This window comes from Ustilago hordei, assembly GCF_900519145.1.
Source record: "Ustilago hordei strain Uho2 genome assembly, contig: UHO2_contig_03, whole genome shotgun sequence".
In the NCBI taxonomy this organism is placed as follows: domain Eukaryota; kingdom Fungi; phylum Basidiomycota; class Ustilaginomycetes; order Ustilaginales; family Ustilaginaceae; genus Ustilago; species Ustilago hordei.
The window spans coordinates 1,284,233-1,304,546 of record NW_024545288.1 but is presented as its reverse complement, the minus strand read 5'-3'; the positions used below and the strand labels follow the sequence as shown (position 1 = coordinate 1,304,546).

Here is a 20,314-nt window from a genome sequence, read left to right as displayed (position 1 = left end):
AGGAGTGCTCAGTCGAGAGCACTTCTGCTACAAAGGCTTCCACAGCATAAATGTAGCACTGGTGATCCTGCCACACTCACTGCGGATTGTTGAATCAGTTGTTGGACAGCCTGGCAGTGTTCAGGATTTGAAGGTTTGGGCCTCAGGCAGCAACATCCTGAAGAAGCCTCACCTGTACCTTGACAAAGGTGAGTTCATCTGGGTTGATGGTGGATATGGCCATTCTGCCTTCACAGTTGGACCATTCTCTCACATTGCTGCTGACAAGAGTCGAGACCTTCGACACTTCAACTACATGCTCTCTCGAGTCCAAGTACAAGTCAAACATGCCATTGCATACCTGAAGAACCACTTCCAGTGCCTTACAGGCTATTGTGGTAACATCTACCATTTCAAGGACTGCATCACTGCTGCTGAGACGATCCAAGCCTGCATTGTTGCCCACACCTTTGCAAGTCAATATGACTGTCCTGCTGATATTGCTGACCTGCTGTTGCCCTCTTTCTCTGAGGATGAGGTGAGTGAGGTTGTTCAAAGCCTCCAACTTGATGCCAGTGATACACAAGAGCTCAGGAGGACAAGATGCACAAATCAGCAGGAATACGAACTGGATCTTGCCACTGCAACACAAGGAATGTCACAGTATGCAGTGTCAAGACTTCGAAGTTCTGCTGCACATGATCTTCGAGAGGGTTTGTTCCAGGTGCTGTTCAGATCCACTGGGCACAATGAGGAAGACACTACTGCATTGTCTCAACATCATGAGAGGACTACTGTGGACTACATTGCCATGACTCAAAGTGCATCAGCTCAGAGACAGGAGCAAGTCTTGACACAACCATTCTCGATCTGACAGGCACTCTCTCTTCTTCTGTTCAATACAATTCTTCTCACCACCATATGAAACATTACATTGAGTGCATTGTGTGAAGAGGAAAGCAAGATATAAGCAAGCAATGGGTAATAGCGACAAGAGTGACAAGTAACATGACCACTGTTAGGTTACATATTTTATTGGCCATATGATTTCATCGTGTTTTTGGAAACCCACTTTTCCTTGGGGGGGGTTCAAATTCCCTCCAAAAACACGCTCTCGAAAAAACCCGTGTTTTTAAAATTGCAAAAACTTTGATACCCCCTTAAGTCAATTGAGTATATTTGTTTCTGTCTATAAACTAGCAGTGACATCATACTTAGACTCTCCCCGATTGCCAGTATCGGGACCAAAACAACTTCAGTTTTTCACAAACACTTGCTGCCATGTGTGCCTGACTCACATTGCCCGATCCCATCATCGCTGCTTTCTCCAGGTTGAATATGTACGACCCTAACTTTTCTTTGGACATTTCACATCTTTACATCCTCGTATCCAGGGCAGTACAACCTCCTCGTTTCTAGGCGCGAAGCTGCAACAGCGCAGTCAGGGGCCGTTCAAACATAACTTGTATCACACTTGTTGTGACATGGATGTCTATGATGATTGCATGATGACAGGAGAGAATGCTACCGACAACAAAGCTCTTGAGAGAGAGAGAATTGCGTTTACCTGCGCTTGGATGAACTGGAGGGACCCTTCTCCTTGCGAGATTTGAGAGCGCTCATGATACGCTTCACCTCTCCGTCCATGTTGTTGGGATCAAAGTAGGCGGGTGCAAAGTCATACAGCCATTCGGGCTTGACCTCGGTGATAGTACGGATAAAGTTGCGCGTGGTGAGCACAAATTCGTGGTAGATAACAAATTCGGCAGCGTGATCGAGCGTCGAAGATGGGTGAGGCGAGACAACCTGGTTGTCCTTGATCGTGGTGAAAACCTTCTTGTTGCCTCCAGCACGGTGGGCGACCTGCATGAAGAATCCACAAGCGATGGCCATCTGGATGTTGGTGTAGTACCTCTTGTCCTCGAAAGGTGTCGAGACCAGGTCGAGGTTGTGACGCTCCATCAGACGCTGCAGCTGCGAACGGACGTTGTCGGCTTGCATAAGTGCACGATGCGAAAGGTAGTTCTGCCAGCACCAGTCTGCAGCGGTCTTGTTATCACGGCAGTTGGTCTTGTAGGCATGGTAGACGTTGAGCAAGGTGAGGTGATCGCCGTCAGGGTGAGCGAACTCAGCCTGTGCAGCGTCGGCCTGTTGCTTCTGCGAGTTGGGTCGAACAAAGACGTTGGGCACCGAAAGCATGGCAGCGATGGTCAAGATCTCGTTCGAGCACTTGAACTCGGGACTGACAATCAGCATCTTTGCCAATTGAGGGTCAAGAGGGAAGTCAGCCATGATTTCACCCAGCGGTGTCAAGTTGCCCACGTCATCGAAGGCAGCAAGGTAGTTGAGCAGTTCGAGCGCACGCATGATGGTCTCCGGAGCAGGTGGATCCATGTAGTCGAATGTGACCAAGTTCGAGATGCCAAGCTTCTTGAGCTCGAGCACGGTGTTGGCGAGGTTGCTTCGCAAGATTTCGGGATAGCTCTGCTCGATCAACTCGTTGGCCCAATCCTTCTCCGTGTACAGCCTGAAGCACTTGCCTGGACGTGTACGTCCAGCACGACCCGCACGCTGCTGTGCCGAAGCTTTGGAAATGGGCGTCACCAGCAGCGACTCGACACGGATACGCGGGTTGTACACCTTCTGCTTGCTGAAACCCGGGTCCACCACGTAGACGATACCATCGATCGTCAATGATGTCTCGGCAATGTTGGTGCTAACAACAACTTTGCGTCCGGGAGGACCATTAGGAGTGAGAGGTGCTGGTGCAGGATCGAAGATGCGCTGCTGCTGTGCTGGAGGGAGTGACGAGTAGAGCGGCACCACCTTGAGAGGACCACAGAGATCAGGGTTGGTAGCAGCCAAATCATCGGCCTCTGCCTTGATCTTTCGACAAGCGTCTTCGATCTCCTCCTCACCGGTCAAGAAGACGAGGATATCACCAGCGTCTTCTGCCTGGTGAATCATTATGACAGTGCGAATGGCGGCTTCGAGGTAGTCTGGCTCGGGTTCGGGCGTGTAGAAGGTCTCGACAGGGAAGGTTCGACCGGGCACCTTGAGCAGAGGGGCATCGTTAAAGTACTTCTGGAACTTGAGAGCATCGAGGGTGGCTGACATGACAATGAGCTTGAGATCCGATCTTCGCTGGACAACTTCCTTTAGCAAGCCCATGAGAATATCGGTGGCAAGCGTACGTTCGTGCGCCTCGTCCAAAATAATGCAGCTGTAGCATGATAGACTGTGATCGTGCATAGCTTCACGCAAAAGCATTCCGTCCGTCATGTATTTCAAGAAGGTGGTGCGACGGTCAGTGGCGTCCTCGAAACGAATGGTGTAACCGACTTCCTTTCCGAGCGGGACGTCCATCTCTTCCGCGACACGCTTGGCAACGCTCATGGCAGCAACCCTACGCGGTTGAGTACAAGCGATCATGCGAGGAGCAAGAATACCATCGGCGCCCTTGGTCTTTTGTGTGTTGGGCAGATCCGAGTATGCGACGAACTGTGGAATCTGGGTGGTTTTACCGGAACCGGTTTCTCCGATCATAACCATGATCTGGTTGTCATTGAACAGCTGGTAGAAGTCGTCCATCTGTGCGTAGACGGGAAGCTCCTTCCTCTTTGCCAAGATCTTCTTGTAATCGTTGGAAAAAGGCTTGGGTGCTACGGAGAAGGGGTTGACATCGCCCTCCATAATCTGTCGCGCTTGTGGACCAGTGACCTTGCGTGGGATAAGACCAGCGAGAGGGTGGTCGTCGGCGAGAGTGCCATTGGTGGCAGCAGCGGAGGTGGATGCATCATCTTCGTTCATGTGGGCGAGATATGGGTTGGTAATGGTCTCTGCGTCAGGAGCGTTCATCTTGCTGCGCTTGGATGGACGAGCTGCGTCCGCGCTGGTGCTGGCTTCGGCGCTCGACATTGGTGCTTCAAGCGTGTTTGTAGCGACTCAATTTGCAGCCGCTGATGGTGTAATAGCGTTTCGGGTGGTGTGACTGGAGGAGACGGAGCAGGCAGGACCTTGTGCTATCAAATGGTGGCGTATGCAAATTGAGAAGCACGAGCCTCGACGACCCTAAAGAAGAATCTCGAGTTGAAGCTCAGCTGGACAGGTCGCGAGCAGAAGAGTGGAGTCCCAAACCAAAAATTTCGGTGAGTCTTCTCAGAAGGCAAAATTTGGCTCGAGAGTCATTTTTGGATGCTGTCAGCAACGGTCAGCGGATGCGATTTTTTTTTGATTTTGATTTTGATTTTTTTAAAAACCAGAACAAAACAAAAGCAACAGTCTAACACTTCGAACATCGACCCCCGAAAGCAGCCATTTTCACGCTCGGGTATTCGCAAAAGTGTCGCTTGCCGAGCCGGGTGGTCCGGGCATAACTTACAGCCAAATCTGCTCCACACCTCTTCAAGCCAAGCAGGAGCGAGAAGGTAGCTGTTGTTGAAGCGGGGAAGGCCGCTTGACAGACTCTTGTTGCCAGCTCTAGGAGTGTCAAAACCACAACAGCGCCAACATCAGAAGAAAAGCCATTCACTTGACGCTCGCTTACCTCTTCACCACCTCCCTCGTTCTTCGTTCACATTCCTATCTACCAACATGATGCTCCAGACTTCCAGAATCGCACTACGCGTCGCACAGGCTAAGGCTGGCACCTCGGCCACCATGAGCCGATCGGCTTCGAGGGCTTTCTCGACATCGTTGGTCCAGAACAAGGACGTCCAGAACATCACAGTGTAAGTGAAACTAGACTCGCTGACAGGGTTGGGATTCAATCTGAATTGACACCTTCACCCTTTCCTTTGACTTTGACTCACAGCTTCGGAGCTGGTCTCATGGGCGCTGGTATCGCGCAGGTGCTTGCTCACAAGGGCAAGTTCAACGTGACCCTATCGGACGTCACAGACAAGGCCCTCGCCAACGGTCAGAACATCATCTCCAAGTCGCTCGGTCGAATCGCCAAGAAGGTGATGGCTGAAGCCAGTGCCGAGGAGCAGGCTCAGTTCGTCAAAGGCATTGTCGACTCGATCAAGGTCACCACTGACCCTGAGGCCGCCGTCAAAGATACTGATCTGGTCATCGAGGCCATTATCGAGAACGTTGGCATCAAGAAGGACCTCTTCGGTTTTCTCGATGGCAAGGCTCCCAAGGATGCCCTCTTCGCCTCCAACACCAGTTCGCTTTCTATCACTGACGTCGCCGGTGCTGTCTCTGCTCAGCGACAAGAGCTTTTCGGCGGCTTCCACGCATTCAACCCCGTGCCTCAGATGAAGCTTGTTGAGGTCATTCGAACCACCAAGACCAGCAACGACACGTTTGACTCTTTGACTGAAGTTGCCAAGCGCATGGGCAAGGCTCCCGTCTCCTGCATTGACTCGCCTGGGTAAGTTGGCCGACTAGAGTGAAATTGCCCTTTCTGCAACTGGAGTGATGCTTACTGAATGACCCCTTCACTGGACTCACACAGATTCATCGTCAACCGTCTCCTCGTACCCTACATGCTCGAGGCCATCCGTTTGGTCGAGCGAGGCGAGGCGACCGCCAAGGACGTCGACACTGCTATGAAGCTTGGTGCCGGATGTAAGTCCCAGCGCCTTGCACAAAACCTTACTTCAAGCCTCTTGAACATTCATCGCTGATGTAACCTTCTTTCTTGTTGTGCTTTTACAGACCCAATGGGACCTTTCGAGCTTGCTGATTTGGTTGGTCTCGACACACTCTCGCACATTGCCAAGGGCTGGAGGGAGACGCGCGTCAAGACTGGCGAGATCTCTGCTGAAGCAGTACAGGAATCCAAGTTGCTCGAAGAGCTGGTCAAGCAGGGCAAGCTCGGAAAGAAGAGCGGTGAGAAGGGTGGCTTCTATGAGTACCCTGCCCCCGCCAAGAAGTGATTTGCGTCGGAGTCTCGACAGCGAGAAGCTCGAATGTTCGTCACGAAATCGTAATCAATAGATGAATTTGAATGCCGTTTGGTGTTATTACAATGTGATGATACTGTTACAAGATCTTGACTGTGATGCAAGGAGATAGACCAAAAGATCGAGGAGGCGCTACACGAAGGCTCTGACGTGTGTGCAAGGAACGTCAGGGTGTATGTCATGGAGTCGACCAGGAATGCTGATGTGTGCGTATAAAGTCGGTATGGCCGAAGAAGAAGAGTTGAATGGCCGATCAGAATGCTGATACAGTGACTGTCTAACAACGGTTGTCCCACTGCTTGAGATAGTCGATACCCATCTCCTTAGGCATGGGTCCCCAGTCCTTCCGTTGACGATTGCGTGGTCTTCTCTTAATCTGCTCCGTGCCATAGTCAGCCATGTCTTCATCCTCTCCTTCGCTCTCCTCGTCTTGAGCAGCTGCTGTTGATGTTGGTGTAGCGCCAGCTTGACGGAAGACGGGCTTGGGAGCACGAGTTGCCTCCTCCTTCTGACGGGACTTTTGTTCCAACACCTGCCTCTTTTCGAGCGCCTTGCCAGTCAAGGCAGCCTTCTTGACCGCTACTTGCTTGAAGACTGGCGCACTTGAGGTCGATGTTATGGCGGAGACTGATGAGCGAGCCTTGCCTTGTGTCGCTTGCTTTTCCTTGAGCGTTGGCTTCTTGTAGAATTTGGATGACTTGCCCATCTTGTTTTAGTAGTAGTAGTAGTTGTTGTTGTCAGTGCTTCTGGGGCAAAGAGAGCTTGGATGATTGGATGACCCGCTGACTATTGCAGTGGTGTCGACTTGTTCAAGGATGCGGTGAGAAGGAGCGGAAGCAGGGCTCGAGGGAGTTGGTGATGTAGTGAGAAGAAAGTCGAGAAGAGTGCAGCCACCAAATTTTGAGAAAAAGAAAAAAAAAAGAAAAAAAAAAAAAAAAGAAAAAAAAAAGAAAAAAGGGTCTTCTGGCCTCTTTGAACCGAAAAACTCGCCGAGGCACATTTAGAGCTGTGAGAGAGTGGAGGAAAGTGGCACGGTGAACACGCGCAACCAACACCTCGACAATCGAAGCAAAACATCGCCCGTCACCACCGACATATCCAAAACGTCAAGATGGGTTCAAAAGGCCAACAGGTGGACCTGATGTCTTTGGACGTCCAGCAGGTGAGTCAACGCTCGCACGCTCTCGGCGATTGCTTTGAAGAGACAGGACGCACTGACACTGATTTGATGTTCCATCGTAGCTTCTCGAAGTCAAGAAGCAGCTCGAGACCGAAGTCCAGCACCTCACATCGTCGTTTGGACAACTGAAAGCAGCACAAGCCAAGTTCAAGAGCTGTATCGACAGCGTTGCCAGCGTCAAGCCAGAGAACAAAGGTGCGTAGCTGCATGAAGATGGAGATGGAAAGGGACTCTGCGTTTGCTGACTTTCCGCCGTTCCCGTCAATAATGTCTCCATCACACTGCAGACAAGACAACACTGATCCCATTGACATCTTCGCTCTACGTCCCTGGCAAGCTCGCGGACTCGGAAAATGTGATTGTCGACGTGGGGACAGGTTACTTTGTTGAGAAGGTAAGGGCTCACGGCATCTAAGCTCTTTGCGCATCCACTTGCCCGGCTGACACAACGAATTCTTTGCCTTTTTGTCTCTGACAGTCAACAACGGACGCTACCAAGATGTACCAAGAAAAGGTTGAGTTCCTCACAAAGAACCTGGAACAGCTGCAAGAGACCGTTCTTCGACAGCAGGAGAACTTGCAGACCACTGTCGAGATGATCCGAATGGTAAGTGTGGCTTCATCGTTCACGAGACTAATCAGGACTAGCCTGCTGACCATCTCGATCTTCTCCACCCACACCTGTCCCACACTGAGCAGAAGGCAAGAGCTGAGCAGCAGGCTGCAGCATCAGCACAAGGCCGAGGAGCGGCAACTGCGGCAGCATCATCGTAGATTCCTGTACCTTCTGTCATCTATAACATCACCTGCTATTCAAGCAGATTAGTCCTGTGCACGAGGTCTTTGCAGCCAATAGCATCATTTTAAGCTATCATGTAGGCTATACACCTGGAGAAAGTTTGAGTGGAAAATGGACAGGCAAGCAAACAGATCGGGGTCTGATGAGCAAGATCGGGGTCTGTTAGCTCTGTGCAACGCTCACATCGTGTGGAGTTGATATTATTTAGCAAAGCAGAAAAAAAAAAAAAAAAAAGAACCAAAGGTCCTCGACGTCGTTTGGCCCTCTCTTTCTCTCTCTCTGTGCTGACCAACATGACAAATCTTGGTAGCATTCCGCTTCGGCGCTTCGCTTTGCACAGAGAGACGTCTTGTTTCGGAAGAAGTCGAGCAATTCTAGAAAATCATATGGCAGCAGATGGCGATCTGACGAAAAGTGGAATTTCCTTGAGTGGCGCTTGCGAGTGTGTGCTTTGTTCGGGCCCTTTTTTTTTTTTTTTTTTTTTTTTTTTTTTTTTTTTTGAGACTTTTTCGAAGTTTCGGAAAGTTGTAACGTCTGAGTCTCTTTCCGTTTGTCACTTTAGCCAATCCTCAGCTTTCTCAACTCCATCTTGACTCTATAACCCATACCTCCACCAGCATCAACAGGTTCCCTCCATCCTGCTATAATTGGTCCACTGTCAACGTCGCACTCACAAACTTATACCGGATCGCCAGCCTGCTACCTTTCCAACCCGAAAAAGCAGAGGCGCTGGACACCTATCGAAGCACCCTTACCCTCCTCCCCTTTTTTGACAACCTGAGACGCCTTTGTGCCCCACAGTGTTATATCGATCAGCTTCTGGAGCTTTTGGAACGATTCAAGCTTTGACGAGTCAGCACACTTACGGGCAACACATGACGGCGATAAGCAGTTTTGGAAGGGTGATGGTATGATCGGCTCTCGGTGCCTGGGCCCAGGCGGTTCGGCAGTCAGATCGAGGGCAGCTCGTGCGCCATCTATAGCGGCGGCTGCGAATCCCTCAGCAGCACCGCTGGCGGAATGCTCGTATCGCACATGGCAGCCACCACAGCTGACACGGACAGCCCCACGGAAGCAGACATGCACAGTAACATATCCGGATCGTCGTTGCTTCTCGTGTAGCTCTCACAGCAGAAGGAGTCATGCCGGCTCGCCTGAAGCCAGCGTTGCGGTCGATCAGCATGCCACCGAATCGTCCATGCATGACCCCCCATTCACCTCTGCAAAAGACAAGCGTCTCCGACCTGTTGCTGGGCCTGCACCCGTTGCCACACCTTCTGCCAGCGATGCTCCGCCGATAAAGCTGGCCGATTCAGCGAAAGGCACACCATTCAACACCGATACCTCAGCGGACCGTATCCGATCAGCTGAGAACCCCCTGGGAACGCCTCTACATCTACCAGATAGCTCTCTCGCAACTCGGCTTGCGATTCGCCACTCGCCTCCAAGAGCTCATCCCGACATCCCACCTCAGCTCCTTCTCGAATTCCTCACCGAGCCCGACGAAGATGCTTTCCAGCGCATCAAAGCCCAGCTGCCGCCAAGCTTCCACCGCGTCGATGCATACCTTCTACTGCGCCAGATTGATCCACAGAGCTTGTCGGCCCTCTCGTACCGCAGCATCCTCTCCTTGATCAACCAAGCGGGCAAGGACAATCTGGGCGCTGTGCTTGCAATGCTTCTCGAAGACATCATTGGACCAGAAACGTCCAATGCAAAGGGAGGGCCTGGTCTCTTCCAGATCTTTGCCGGAACCGAAGAGCGCCACCAGCTGCTGAGAGAGCTTCTTGTGCGGTGCAATCGCAGCGAGCTTCTCATCCACGATGGTGCAGCGCTCAACGTGTTCCTGCTCATGCTTGACGACTTCATTCAAGTACGCCGCTCCTCAGAAGCCGGCAATGCAGCAGATGGCAAAGCTTCCTCTGTCGAAGGAACCCTAGCCTCGAGTGCTGATGGCTCACAGCTCACCTTACCAGCCACCTTTCCCGTCGGCGAGACACGGAGACTAGTCAAGCTAGCTGTATCACTACACAGTCCCGAGCTTGCCCCCATCGTCAATGCTATGCAAGCCCATCTTGTAGCTCGCACGCCCGACTTTCCAACGGCCCGAGAGGGATCGCAGCTCATTGCATATTATCTCCAGCCAAGTCTGCGCGACTTTTCAGCTGCCCTCGACGTCGTGCGCTCACTAAGAGATACCAACGCAGTTGCACAGGAGATGGTGGATGACGCTATTAGCGATGGAAAGCAATATTTGGCCGAACTCGAAGCTCTGTTCTTTTCAGAAACGGAAGAGGTGCATGATCGACCTTCTGACGACGAGCTCCAGCAGATATGCATGGATGTATCCCTTCGTCAGATCGGCTTAAAAAGTCTGATGGCTCAACGACCCCAAGGGGGCGTGCAGTATCGCATGGCTTTTGAAAGCCTTCTCGCCAGTTTTCGACTAGACCTGTTGGACTCGTATCAATCCCATCAGAGATGCGATCTGCGATCTCTCCTCTCTGTACCATTGCGCAGCGTCCGCAGCGTCTTCCTCAATCTTCTCGGCCAGAACGATGAGGCAGTGCGCGAAGCTCTCTTTGCGCTTCAGCGAGCTGACCAGCGCCTTGTAGCCATGCTGCCCAGTCGCGATCTGCAAGAATACTGTGATGCTGCTCTAAACAACAATGTTTCATGCTTAGCCTCTGAAGCATACGCCCTCTTTGTCAAGGCCAAAACTTCGTCACTTTCGACATCTGGATTGCCTGCCAACTGCAAGCATAACCTAGCACGCGACGGATTGCTCACGAACACAGACACGTTCTTGGCTTTGATGCGAGAGCTGCTTTCGCACGGTCAGAAGATCACTGCCATTGCGATTCTGCGTTCGCTTCGTATCCTGCCTTTGACGGACTCTTCAGTGGGTCAGCTCAACTCGCGCTTTATTGGACAACAAAGATCGCGACTAGTATCGTTTCTGGCTGAAGTAGGATTGGTCGAGGATGCCTTCGAGCTGTTCCAGCATTGGAGCCATCGGCGCTTCGATCCCGAGTCAAAGTACAACGTCTCTAGTCTGCGCAGATCCGGCTCGGTTCAGGTGGTCGATCCGTTGATCGAACGTCAGATCCGTCTGATGCACGATGCAGACCATCAAATCGCGACTTCTTCCGAGTGCCTTGTTGCTCTGGTCCGAAACATCTGCCGACAACCCCTCGTCAACCTTGCATCGAGCCCATCCGGATCTGGATCGGAAGCGGAGCATGCGTCACCTGGAGAAGATCAGGACAACAGATCGCGAATCCCATCCGACCGACTGAAGAAGGCTAAGTTCGTGACCGACATCTTCAGGAAGTCTTGCTCACCGTTAGACTGGACGCACTACAAGCTCACTGCATTGGCACGGGCTTGCTTCATTGCCAAAGACGTACGTGGTGCTTTTGACGCGCTTGCCAAGATCAGCTTTCTTCGGTTGCTCCCTGACCAGGTTGACATTGCGGTCTTGCTTGGTGGTTTGGTCGAGCACAATGCGGACAGGGCAGTCAACCTCTTCATTCGGCATTGCTCTGTGCCTGAGACTATTGGTACGGAAAAGAAGGGCAAGAACACTGGCAAACAGGGAGCTGCACACACGTCAACGCAGAAACCTCCGCCCGTGCTTGCACCGATGAAGCCGACCGCTGCACTCACTTCGATGTTGATGACGCGGGTGATCGCCCAGAACCGTACGGACTTGGTGGATAAGTTGTACACCTTCAGCAAGGCGGTCGGTCTCTCGTCACGTCTCAGTTACGCATCTTCCATGCGTGCTGTCGTCTCGCCGGAGGTGTCGCCAAGCAAGGTGGTGCAGACTATCAATCGCATGCTACAGAATGGATGGACTGTCGACCCGGGTCTGCTCGAGAAGTTGGCTCAACGGCTTTTCAGCCGATCAATGAAGCGTCAGCCTATCACCGGAACACACGACGCATCTACAGCGGCACCTGCCAAGGGTAGGCTGTTGCCACCGAAGGAGCGTCTCCACCTCGTTCAGGCTGCAACACACCTCATGCAGATTAGCGCACGTGACAAGGAACTGGTGAATCTTCGCACCGTTCAACGTGCACTCGATGCGATTGCTCGTGCTAAGCCATTGTTCTCCAGTGTTTCTGCTGTCGAAGCAGAACGGGGGGCAGAGAAGGCTTCTGGTGCGTCTTTAGGGGCCGCAAGACAGCGTGGACGAGAGGAGAGGCGACTGCAATGGATCACAGCGCTCGACTCAATCGTGCACATGCTTCGCTGGACTCGATTCTTCGACACGGGAGACGATTATCGACAGAGTCTACAGCTGTGGAAGTCAAGCAAGGGCAGCAACGGCGAGTTTGTCCCTGCAGAGCTGGAAGAGATGCTGGATAACAAATTTAAGCGCAGAAGACGTCAGCAGACTCGAGCAGAGATGAGTGCAGTATCAGCTACAACACTCCCTACTTGGGCGGAGGCTGCTGCTCAATCTCAGGCTGCGAAGACAATATCTGATTCTGGTGGGAACGCTGCGCTGACACAAACGGATGGTGTGGTGCAGCAAGTATCTAGAAGCTCTCCTAATGTGTTGCCTGCCGACTTGTACCGTCGACTCATCGAGACGTACTTGGCGATTGGTGATGCATGTGGAGCTGCTGAAGTGGCTTCATGGATGCGAGACGAGGCTAAGGTGGATATGGCTCGCACATCCGCAGAGGCCTCTGAGTTTGTCGATCGCATCAAAGCGGCAGTCTTGGAACGCAAGGCGTTCGCACCCTTTTCTTTTGCAACGAAGCAGCAGCAGGAACATTATACAGCTGATGCTGGATCGACCAAGTTTACGGCTGAGCCAGCCGCTGTCGAATCTGACGTCGAAGGTAGCATGATCTTGCGGATGTTGGCTGGTCAGCAAAGCACAGAACGTACGAAGCTCTGGTGGACGCCCTGAAAAGTGCAACTTCGCAATCGTCATCCTCTGTATAGCGCACAAATCAAACGTGTTTTTTAAGAATCATAGACCACTATGGAATAAAGCTGTAATACCTCATAAGCATCCGTGACCATATGAATGTTTGCGTGATTCGAGGTGTCCGATGCTCTTTTATCAAGGGTCGCATATTGTGAGAGTAGGAATATCGCACGATAAAAGTTTGCAACCGGTCGAATCCTGCTTGAGCTCTGAGGAAAGAGAGCTGAGAGGAGGAGCTGATCGGATCGTCTTTTCTAGCTTCAGCGCAGTGTATCTGATTTTCCACTCGAAATTCAATCCGAATGACACTCACTCCAATTCATTCAGTTGGAAATTGAATTGCTCCGAGAGACAGGGTTGAATACAATTTCTGCCCGGACTTGAAATGGCTGCTTGCTGCTCTCTCCAACCGAAGAGCAGAGGCTAAGAAATTGTGTGTGTGTGTGTGTGAGAGAGAGAGAGAGAGAGAGAGAGAGAGCCAAGTCTGGAAGAAATCTCTCGGTCTCTGTGTCTCGTCGTCGCTCACAAGCCAACACAACTTGCAAATCTGGCGTGCGAGTGAAGCAGGAAGCGCCGAGGACTGTTGTGGATTCTTCACGCTCCCATCGCTCGTCATCGTCGTCGACACTTCTGTATCGTCTCCACACCCTTCCATTGTCGTCACCACCATACTTCATCGTCACCCAAAAATGATCGCTCGTGCCGCCTTCCGATCCGCTCTCCGAGCCACCAAGGCTCCCATTAGCCCTCTCGCTCAGATCGGCGCTCGCCGTGGTTACGCCGAGGCCGTCAGCGATAAGTTGAAGCTCAGCTTTATCCTTCCTCACGAGGTAAGAATCAGCATCCCATTCCAGGCAAGGCTTCTTGCAATATTAGCACAGTCAACGACAGTAGAATGATGATATTCCGACAATCCGGCACAAATCAGCAAGCAGACCGCGAAAGATACAGGCAAACACAACACACATGAAGGCAGGAATGGGAACAGATTGTGACCCGACCGGACAAGGGAATGGACAGCGTCTACATCGCGACAGTTGGTGATGGAATCACGGGAGAGTACCGTGTCAAGGCAAGCAAGACATCTCGTCTCAATGCGGAGCTCTGGCAGGAGTTGGAGAAGGAGCTATTCTTGCAGATCACGCCATCATTAGAAGCGCAGAATGAGCCAGAGCAAAGGGGAAAGTCAGGATAGCATAGACTGGATGCGAGCGAAGCTCGGCAGTACGTCATCTTCTGCAACACGGGGAAAGCGCTAGCATAAAGAGGCAACGTTCAGCATCACCGTTCTTCGGTCTCGTTACAGTGCCTACGACATACCGACCATTCGACATGTGCAACCACCAACTGTACTCGCATCGCCTCCGACTAGCCTGATATTGCATTCCTCAATGAAACCATCGCCATCTTCATAAACGCTGCATACAGCATACTGACCCTCCAATTTTCTCCTCCCAACCCCTCCTTTTCATCTCCTTTCATTTCTGCAGGCCATCTACAACTCGACCGAAGTTACCCAAGTCAACATCGCCTCTTCCACAGGAGACATGGGTATCCTCGCCTCGCACGTTCCCGCCGTTGAAGAGCTCCGACCCGGTGTTCTCGAAGTCGTCGAGTCTTCCGGTACCAAGAAGTGGTTCGTTTCCGGCGGCTTTGCTACTGTTCACCCCAACAACAAGCTCGTTGTCAACGCTATCGAGGCATACCCTCTTGAGCAGTTCTCCCCCGAAGCTGTTCGTTCGGCACTTAGCGAGGCTCAGCGTGTCGCCAGCTCCGGTTCCAGCGCGGAGGCCAAGGCCGAGTCAGAGATCGAAATCGAGGTCTACACTGCTTTGCAGGCTGCTCTTGGCCGATCGTAAACGCTGTATAAAACGGTTGGGATGAGATCTCACGGCAACGGAATGCTGTAGAACAGCAGAGATCTTGTCTGTCATTAGTTCAACAATTGCGTCGTGCCTCAACGAATAAGAATCTTCAGATACAATGTAGATACAATGTGCTTCTGGTATGTTGGTCTGATGCTGTGAAATGGTAGTTCTTGTGTTGGTGCTTTGTCAAGTGTTGCCTATCGGTGGCTTCCGAAGAGCTGAACCTGGGTCAAAAAGCTCGGCACTTGCTCCATTCGACACGACATTTCAATTAGACAACCCGTTCTTCTCGGCCAAGACCAAAACGTCGATCCGTGCGTGTTGGTTGACTGCTCATCATGTACGCTCCTGTGAGTCTCACTTTCTGTCTTCCCGCCCGACATCCAGTCCAAACGAGTGGAGAGTTGCAAGAAAAACATGAGATGGTGTACAAATACAGATGAGCAACGACAAGAATGTATGCTGGTAAGGAAAGGGTTCGAATGGAGAACAGGAAAAGGAAGAGAGATGGAGCTCAAGAAGGCCGGACGAAATCCTGCGAAAGATCGACGCCTTCAAGATGGGTGTTTTGGAGCTTGAAACGACGAGCGCCGGCGCCCTTTTTCTTCTTCTTGTTCTTAGCATTGGCGGCGGCTTGAGCGGCTGAGATGGGCGCATCGAGCATATCTGTTGTGGAGAGGCCTTCTCTTTCGAGTTCCTTGGGCAAATCGACGAGGTCGGGTACTTTGAGTTCGTGCCAGAGCTCTTTGAATTCTGTCCAAGCCAATTCGTAGCGTCAGAGATCGCATGTCAGTGTTCAGATCGAAAACCATAGTGGAAGAGGTGGGAGAACGTACCATCATCAACGCCTTTAGCCTCCTTCCCTCTTAACGGATTCCAAAACACCTGCTTAATCGCTCCATCTTTCTGCCCTCTTAACACCAACACTTCTCTGTCCTCCTTCGGCTCAACCTTACTCAGCTCCTCAATCGCATCTCTCGCTGCTGGATAACTCTCTCTCAACTCTGCCAATCTCATTCCCGCCGCCGAAGAGTTTCTTGCGCCATTACCCGGGTTCAAATATCTCTCCTTAAGCAAAGCTACTAAATCGGCAGGTGTGCGCAAATCGTAGTCGGGCTTGTACATCCATAAATCTGTTTTCGTATCGTACATCACCCGATCGTGCGATTTGAACCGTTGAAACAAGCCACTATTGGGGTTGAGAAGGGCGGGTAGACCTTGTGAGAGGGCGAAATCTTCGAGCCGGACGGGGTTGGCATGATGTTTGAGTGCATCGATGGCGGAGGCGAGTTGAGTGTTTTCGTGAATACCTGAGCCTGTGTTGGCCGGTTGGCTGTAGATTTGGGTTGGTTCACGGTTGCTCATCTCTGTAATACCCCGGCGGCAAGGAGGTAGGTTTGAACCGGATGCAGTGCGGAGTGAAGAAGGGGAGAGGTGAAGGCAAGAAGATGATGAAGGGTCCATGCATCGTTGCGAATATCCCCCGATTTCCGACACGAGGGATAATCGCAAAGCCGATTGCGATTTGTGCTTTTAGCCGGAAAATTGCTGTGAAATGGCAAAGTCATGTTGAAGATTACGATCCAGTGCGACACTAAAGGATGACGCAGAGCCGATCTGATCGGAGATCAGGCAAGGCCAATCCAATTAGATGACCAATCTGATCAGAGATTGAGCTGTGCCAATCTCACCAGAGATTGGGTGCAATGCAGTCCTGCTCGTTGCCATGGTATATTATTAAGTAGGAGTTACTCCTACCTTTGGCAGTTGCCACACTAATGTATATACAGTATGCACATAAACTGTCCCAAGATTTTACATGTCACCATACATCACTCTAATGCTCAATAGCTATAAGTTGTATTGCCACACTGTCTGATATCATCTGAAAGTGCTGCTTCTTCTCTCCAAGACTGTGGAATTGATATTGACATTGACTAAAAAAATTGTGCTATGAAGAAGAGCTGAATTTTTTTTTATTGTGGGACAGTTTATGGAGTGCTCCTTGAGAACACCTTAGTACTTTGTATTCCCTCCTTTGGCCTTCAGAACTGCCTTGATGTGGTCTGGCATGCTCTCTATTAGTATCCTACATGTCTCTGGAGTGGTTGCTGTCCATTCAGCTTTGCATCTCTTGAGCAGTTCATCCCTGGACTTTGCAATCATACTATACTGTGAAAGTCGCATTTTGAGATGGTGCCAGAGGTGTTCAATTGGGTTCAAGTCTGGTGACTGCCCTGGCCATTGCATAACCTTAATGCTATTGCCTTCCAACCATGTTTTTGTCTTCTTCAACATGTGTTTTGGGTCATTGTCTTGCTGAAACATGACATTGGTGTATGCATGCTGAAGCCACAAATCTGAGATTGTTTTCAAAAGCTTGTCATTCAGGATATCAATGTATTGGTCTGAATTCATTGATCCCAGCACCAAGCATATACCTCCGACCCCTTCCCATGTCATACAGCCCCAGATCATGATGGAGCCACTGCCAAACTTGACTGTTGGCCTGACAAGCTTGCTGTTGAAGCTGGTGTTCTTATTCCAACAGAACTGCTTCCCATCCAGTCCAAAGAAGTTGATCTTCATCTCATCGGACCATACCACCTTCTTCCAATCCTCAACAGTCATGTCCTTGTGCTCATTCACAAATTTGAGATGTGCTTTGTAATGCCTCTTGAGTAGCTTCAGTTTATTCACTAACCTTTGTGCTTTGTAATGACAGTAATGAAGTGCTTTTCTTACTGTTGTTGGGCATACTTTGATGTGAAATGTCTCCTGCAGTGCATGACATGCTTTCCTGACTGTGGACATTGAATTGAGCTTGAAATAGTGGTCCAGGAAGTGAACATGACAAGGCTGGAGTTTTCTCGGCTGGCCCCCCTTTGACTTTGGAGCATTGGCAGAGGCACTTTTGCTGATGTGAGACACTGTAGACTTGCTCAGACCAAGTTTTTCAGCAACTGAATGGGTAGATTCTCCATTTTGGAGGGGAAAGAGTGCTGATTGGTGCTTCTTGGGAGTGGTTTTTGTCATGATGGTATAGATATGATGGTGTCAGACTGGAAGTGCTGCTGGATTGCTCACAGTCATCTGATTGAGCTGAAACTTTCCACATCACTACTTTTGATGTGTATGAAGGTGCCCACCAAGTTACATTACAAGTTTCATTGTAGTCAAAAGCCCACAAGGTCAGGAATGGAGTGGTGTCACTATTTGTGAGCATGCTCCATAAACTGTCCCACAATAAAAAAAAATTCAGCTCTTCTTCATAGCACAATTTTTTTAGTCAATGTCAATATCAATTCCACAGTCTTGGAGAGAAGAAGCAGTGCTTTCAGACGATATCAGACAGTGTGGCAATACAACTTATAGCTATTGAGCATTAGAGTGATGTATGGTGACATGTAAAATCTTGGGACAGTTTACACATGTACTGTATATCAAGCCAAGAGCACTAAGCTCTCGCCACATTCCTTTAGTCAATCGAGTTTATTTGTTTCTGTCTATAACTAGCAGTGACATGTACTTAGACTCTCCCCGATCGCCAGTATCGGGACCCAAACGTCTTCACTTTTCAACAAGTCATAGTCAAAGGAAAGGAAAGGCTCGGTCGCTGCTGTATCAGCTGAGTGAGCTGAAGGAGAGAGAGGACACTAACTTAACTAACTGACCAACCGTGTAAATCTTGTCGCGCTCAAAAAGGTCCGGTCGACAGAGAGGCAGGGACTGAGTCTCTTTCAGTTGAAGATGCATCAGCATCTCAAGCGATATGCACATGCCACAGCCGAGACACCAAGGTGCAGGGAGCTCACGTAAGTGAGGAACACAATGAAGTAAGCAGTAGTTGTCATGGTGATGGTCTGGTGGCACCCAGTATCATAGCAATGCAAGGGTATGGATGAAGTGACACATCTTGTTTTGGATATCACTAGAGCAGCAAATGGAGTATATATATATGTGTTTGTCATTTAGGTTCACTCTAACGAAAACTAAGCATTACATAGAATATACAGCTGTGAAAAGGGAGTCTGATCATGACCCTGATAATGCTGTGTATTAATTGTTATCTTCAATTGATTAAGAGTCTGAAGAAGCTATCACCAAGCTAACCAAAACTCATTGACAACAATGGTAGAAGACACCGAAATGAGGATCAAAGGAAGCAGAAAAGGCAAGAACACCCAGGTTCGGGTTGACAATGATGCCACAAACGAGAACAAGCCAGAGGCCATCGACAATGAAGCTGATGAAGACACTGATTCCGACTCCAACTTTGATGATGGCGACAAGTGATATAACTTTCGCACCCTAGCAAAGCTCCTCGAACCTGTGCCAAAGCTCACGTCATGCAGCTATTATAGCTGGAGCACCCATGTGAAATCTTTCCTCCGATCTGTGCCCCATGTGATGAAGCATCTCAAGGGAGTGTATGACAAGAAGCACCTGAAATGGAGCCACTCCCTTGATGATGCTTTAATCAACACTCTGCATGGAACAATCGACACTACCGGAGAATACAATGTAAATTACCTCATTCTAGATGTAATCAAGGAGTACCTTACTTTCAACCAAGTATGGAGAAAGATCGAAAATGGTCTCACAAACGAAGCCACCAAGATGTCTCACAGACTTGTGCTCATCTCACAGCTCAATGATATAAAGATGTTTCACTTGGATGCCAGAAAGCTAATTCAAGAGATCCGGTCCATACAGACTGAAAGTAGCCTCCTTGGCAAACCATTCACCAATGATACATTGTTCTTGGCTCTGCAGAAATGCATGATCTGGCATCTGGTGTATAAGGAGATGGTCACCACTGTCCATCAAATTGATTTCAACACCCTCGCCACTGCACTAAGCATCCGACAGACCACTGTCGAGAGCATCCCCGCACAAAAGATCGACCCCTGCCAAGCCAGTGCCTGGACTGCCAGCAACAATGATCAAAGTGAATGGACCAGAGAGACCAAAGCCAAAGCCGACAATAGCCACACAAGCCCAAAGAACACAGGAAGATCACACCAAATCCGATGCTGGATCTGCAAGTGACTGGGACATGGCATTAGTCAATGTGACACTACAGTTACCATTCCCAAAGACTCCCCCCTTGCCAAACCTAAATAGGAAGCGTGGTGCTCCCTCACCCTCTCACAAGACCCCCCAAACACCAAGGAAACAGCTCACTGGATCTTGGATTCAGGGGCAAGTTATCACATGGTGAACAACTATAGCATGCTCATCCACCTGAGAACTTGCCAAAAGCAGATAATTACTGCTGGAAGCAAGGTTTTGGAAGCAGCAGCTATAGGAGATGCAAGCATATCAACAGATTACAGGGAAATCTCCCTCCAAAATGTACTATATGTGAAGCATCTTAATGTTAACCTTCTGTCAATGAATTCATTAACAGATGAAGGAGCACAAGTGACATTGGATGCAACTGGTGGCCAGATCATTCTAACAAATGGCATGACACTTAAAATTGCAAAGAATCACAAGCAAGGTCTTTTGGAGTTCCAAGGTGACACATGGCAAGAAAGCATGATGGTCACATCAGCATCACTGTTTGAAGGTGTTGACAAGGAGTTTGAGCATATTAAGAATGAACCAAAAGTTTCAAAGGAA

General features: G+C 50.1%; 7 protein-coding genes across 7 annotated transcripts; 4 read left to right on the top strand and 3 right to left on the bottom strand.

Annotated features, from left to right (window-relative positions):
- Window positions 1-1,542: 1,542 nt before the first annotated feature.
- UHO2_01999 (putative PRP43 - involved in spliceosome disassembly) lies at window positions 1,543-3,897 on the bottom strand (the record flags this gene model as incomplete). Its single annotated transcript, XM_041559436.1, has 1 exon — window positions 1,543-3,897. One exon carries the CDS (start codon window positions 3,895-3,897, stop codon window positions 1,543-1,545), a length of 2,355 nt encoding a protein of 784 aa, XP_041415370.1.
- Window positions 3,898-4,572: 675 nt separating this feature from the next.
- UHO2_01998 (putative short chain 3-hydroxyacyl-CoA dehydrogenase, mitochondrial precursor) lies at window positions 4,573-5,864 on the top strand (the record flags this gene model as incomplete). The annotated part of the gene is made up of 4 exons (XM_041559435.1): window positions 4,573-4,709; window positions 4,793-5,356; window positions 5,441-5,553; window positions 5,644-5,864. 4 exons carry the CDS (start codon window positions 4,573-4,575, stop codon window positions 5,862-5,864), a joined length of 1,035 nt encoding a protein of 344 aa, XP_041415369.1.
- Window positions 5,865-6,168: 304 nt separating this feature from the next.
- Window positions 6,169-6,597, bottom strand: UHO2_01997 (uncharacterized protein; the record flags this gene model as incomplete). The annotated part of the gene is made up of 1 exon (XM_041559434.1): window positions 6,169-6,597. The coding sequence occupies one exon, from the start codon at window positions 6,595-6,597 to the stop codon at window positions 6,169-6,171; it is 429 nt and encodes a 142-aa protein (XP_041415368.1).
- Window positions 6,598-7,002: 405 nt separating this feature from the next.
- UHO2_01996 (putative prefoldin subunit 5) lies at window positions 7,003-7,845 on the top strand (the record flags this gene model as incomplete). Its single annotated transcript, XM_041559433.1, has 5 exons — window positions 7,003-7,053; window positions 7,134-7,266; window positions 7,359-7,465; window positions 7,550-7,678; window positions 7,768-7,845. 5 exons carry the CDS (start codon window positions 7,003-7,005, stop codon window positions 7,843-7,845), a joined length of 498 nt encoding a protein of 165 aa, XP_041415367.1.
- Window positions 7,846-8,780: 935 nt separating this feature from the next.
- Window positions 8,781-12,797, top strand: UHO2_01995 (uncharacterized protein; the record flags this gene model as incomplete). The annotated part of the gene is made up of 1 exon (XM_041559432.1): window positions 8,781-12,797. One exon carries the CDS (start codon window positions 8,781-8,783, stop codon window positions 12,795-12,797), a length of 4,017 nt encoding a protein of 1,338 aa, XP_041415366.1.
- A 710-nt stretch (window positions 12,798-13,507) lies between these two features.
- UHO2_01994 (putative ATP synthase delta chain precursor, mitochondrial) lies at window positions 13,508-14,677 on the top strand (the record flags this gene model as incomplete). Its single annotated transcript, XM_041559431.1, has 2 exons — window positions 13,508-13,648; window positions 14,309-14,677. The coding sequence occupies 2 exons, from the start codon at window positions 13,508-13,510 to the stop codon at window positions 14,675-14,677; spliced, it is 510 nt and encodes a 169-aa protein (XP_041415365.1).
- A 523-nt stretch (window positions 14,678-15,200) lies between these two features.
- UHO2_01993 (uncharacterized protein) lies at window positions 15,201-16,051 on the bottom strand (the record flags this gene model as incomplete). Its single annotated transcript, XM_041559430.1, has 2 exons — window positions 15,201-15,439; window positions 15,523-16,051. 2 exons carry the CDS (start codon window positions 16,049-16,051, stop codon window positions 15,201-15,203), a joined length of 768 nt encoding a protein of 255 aa, XP_041415364.1.
- Between the last annotated feature and the right edge of the window lie 4,263 nt (window positions 16,052-20,314).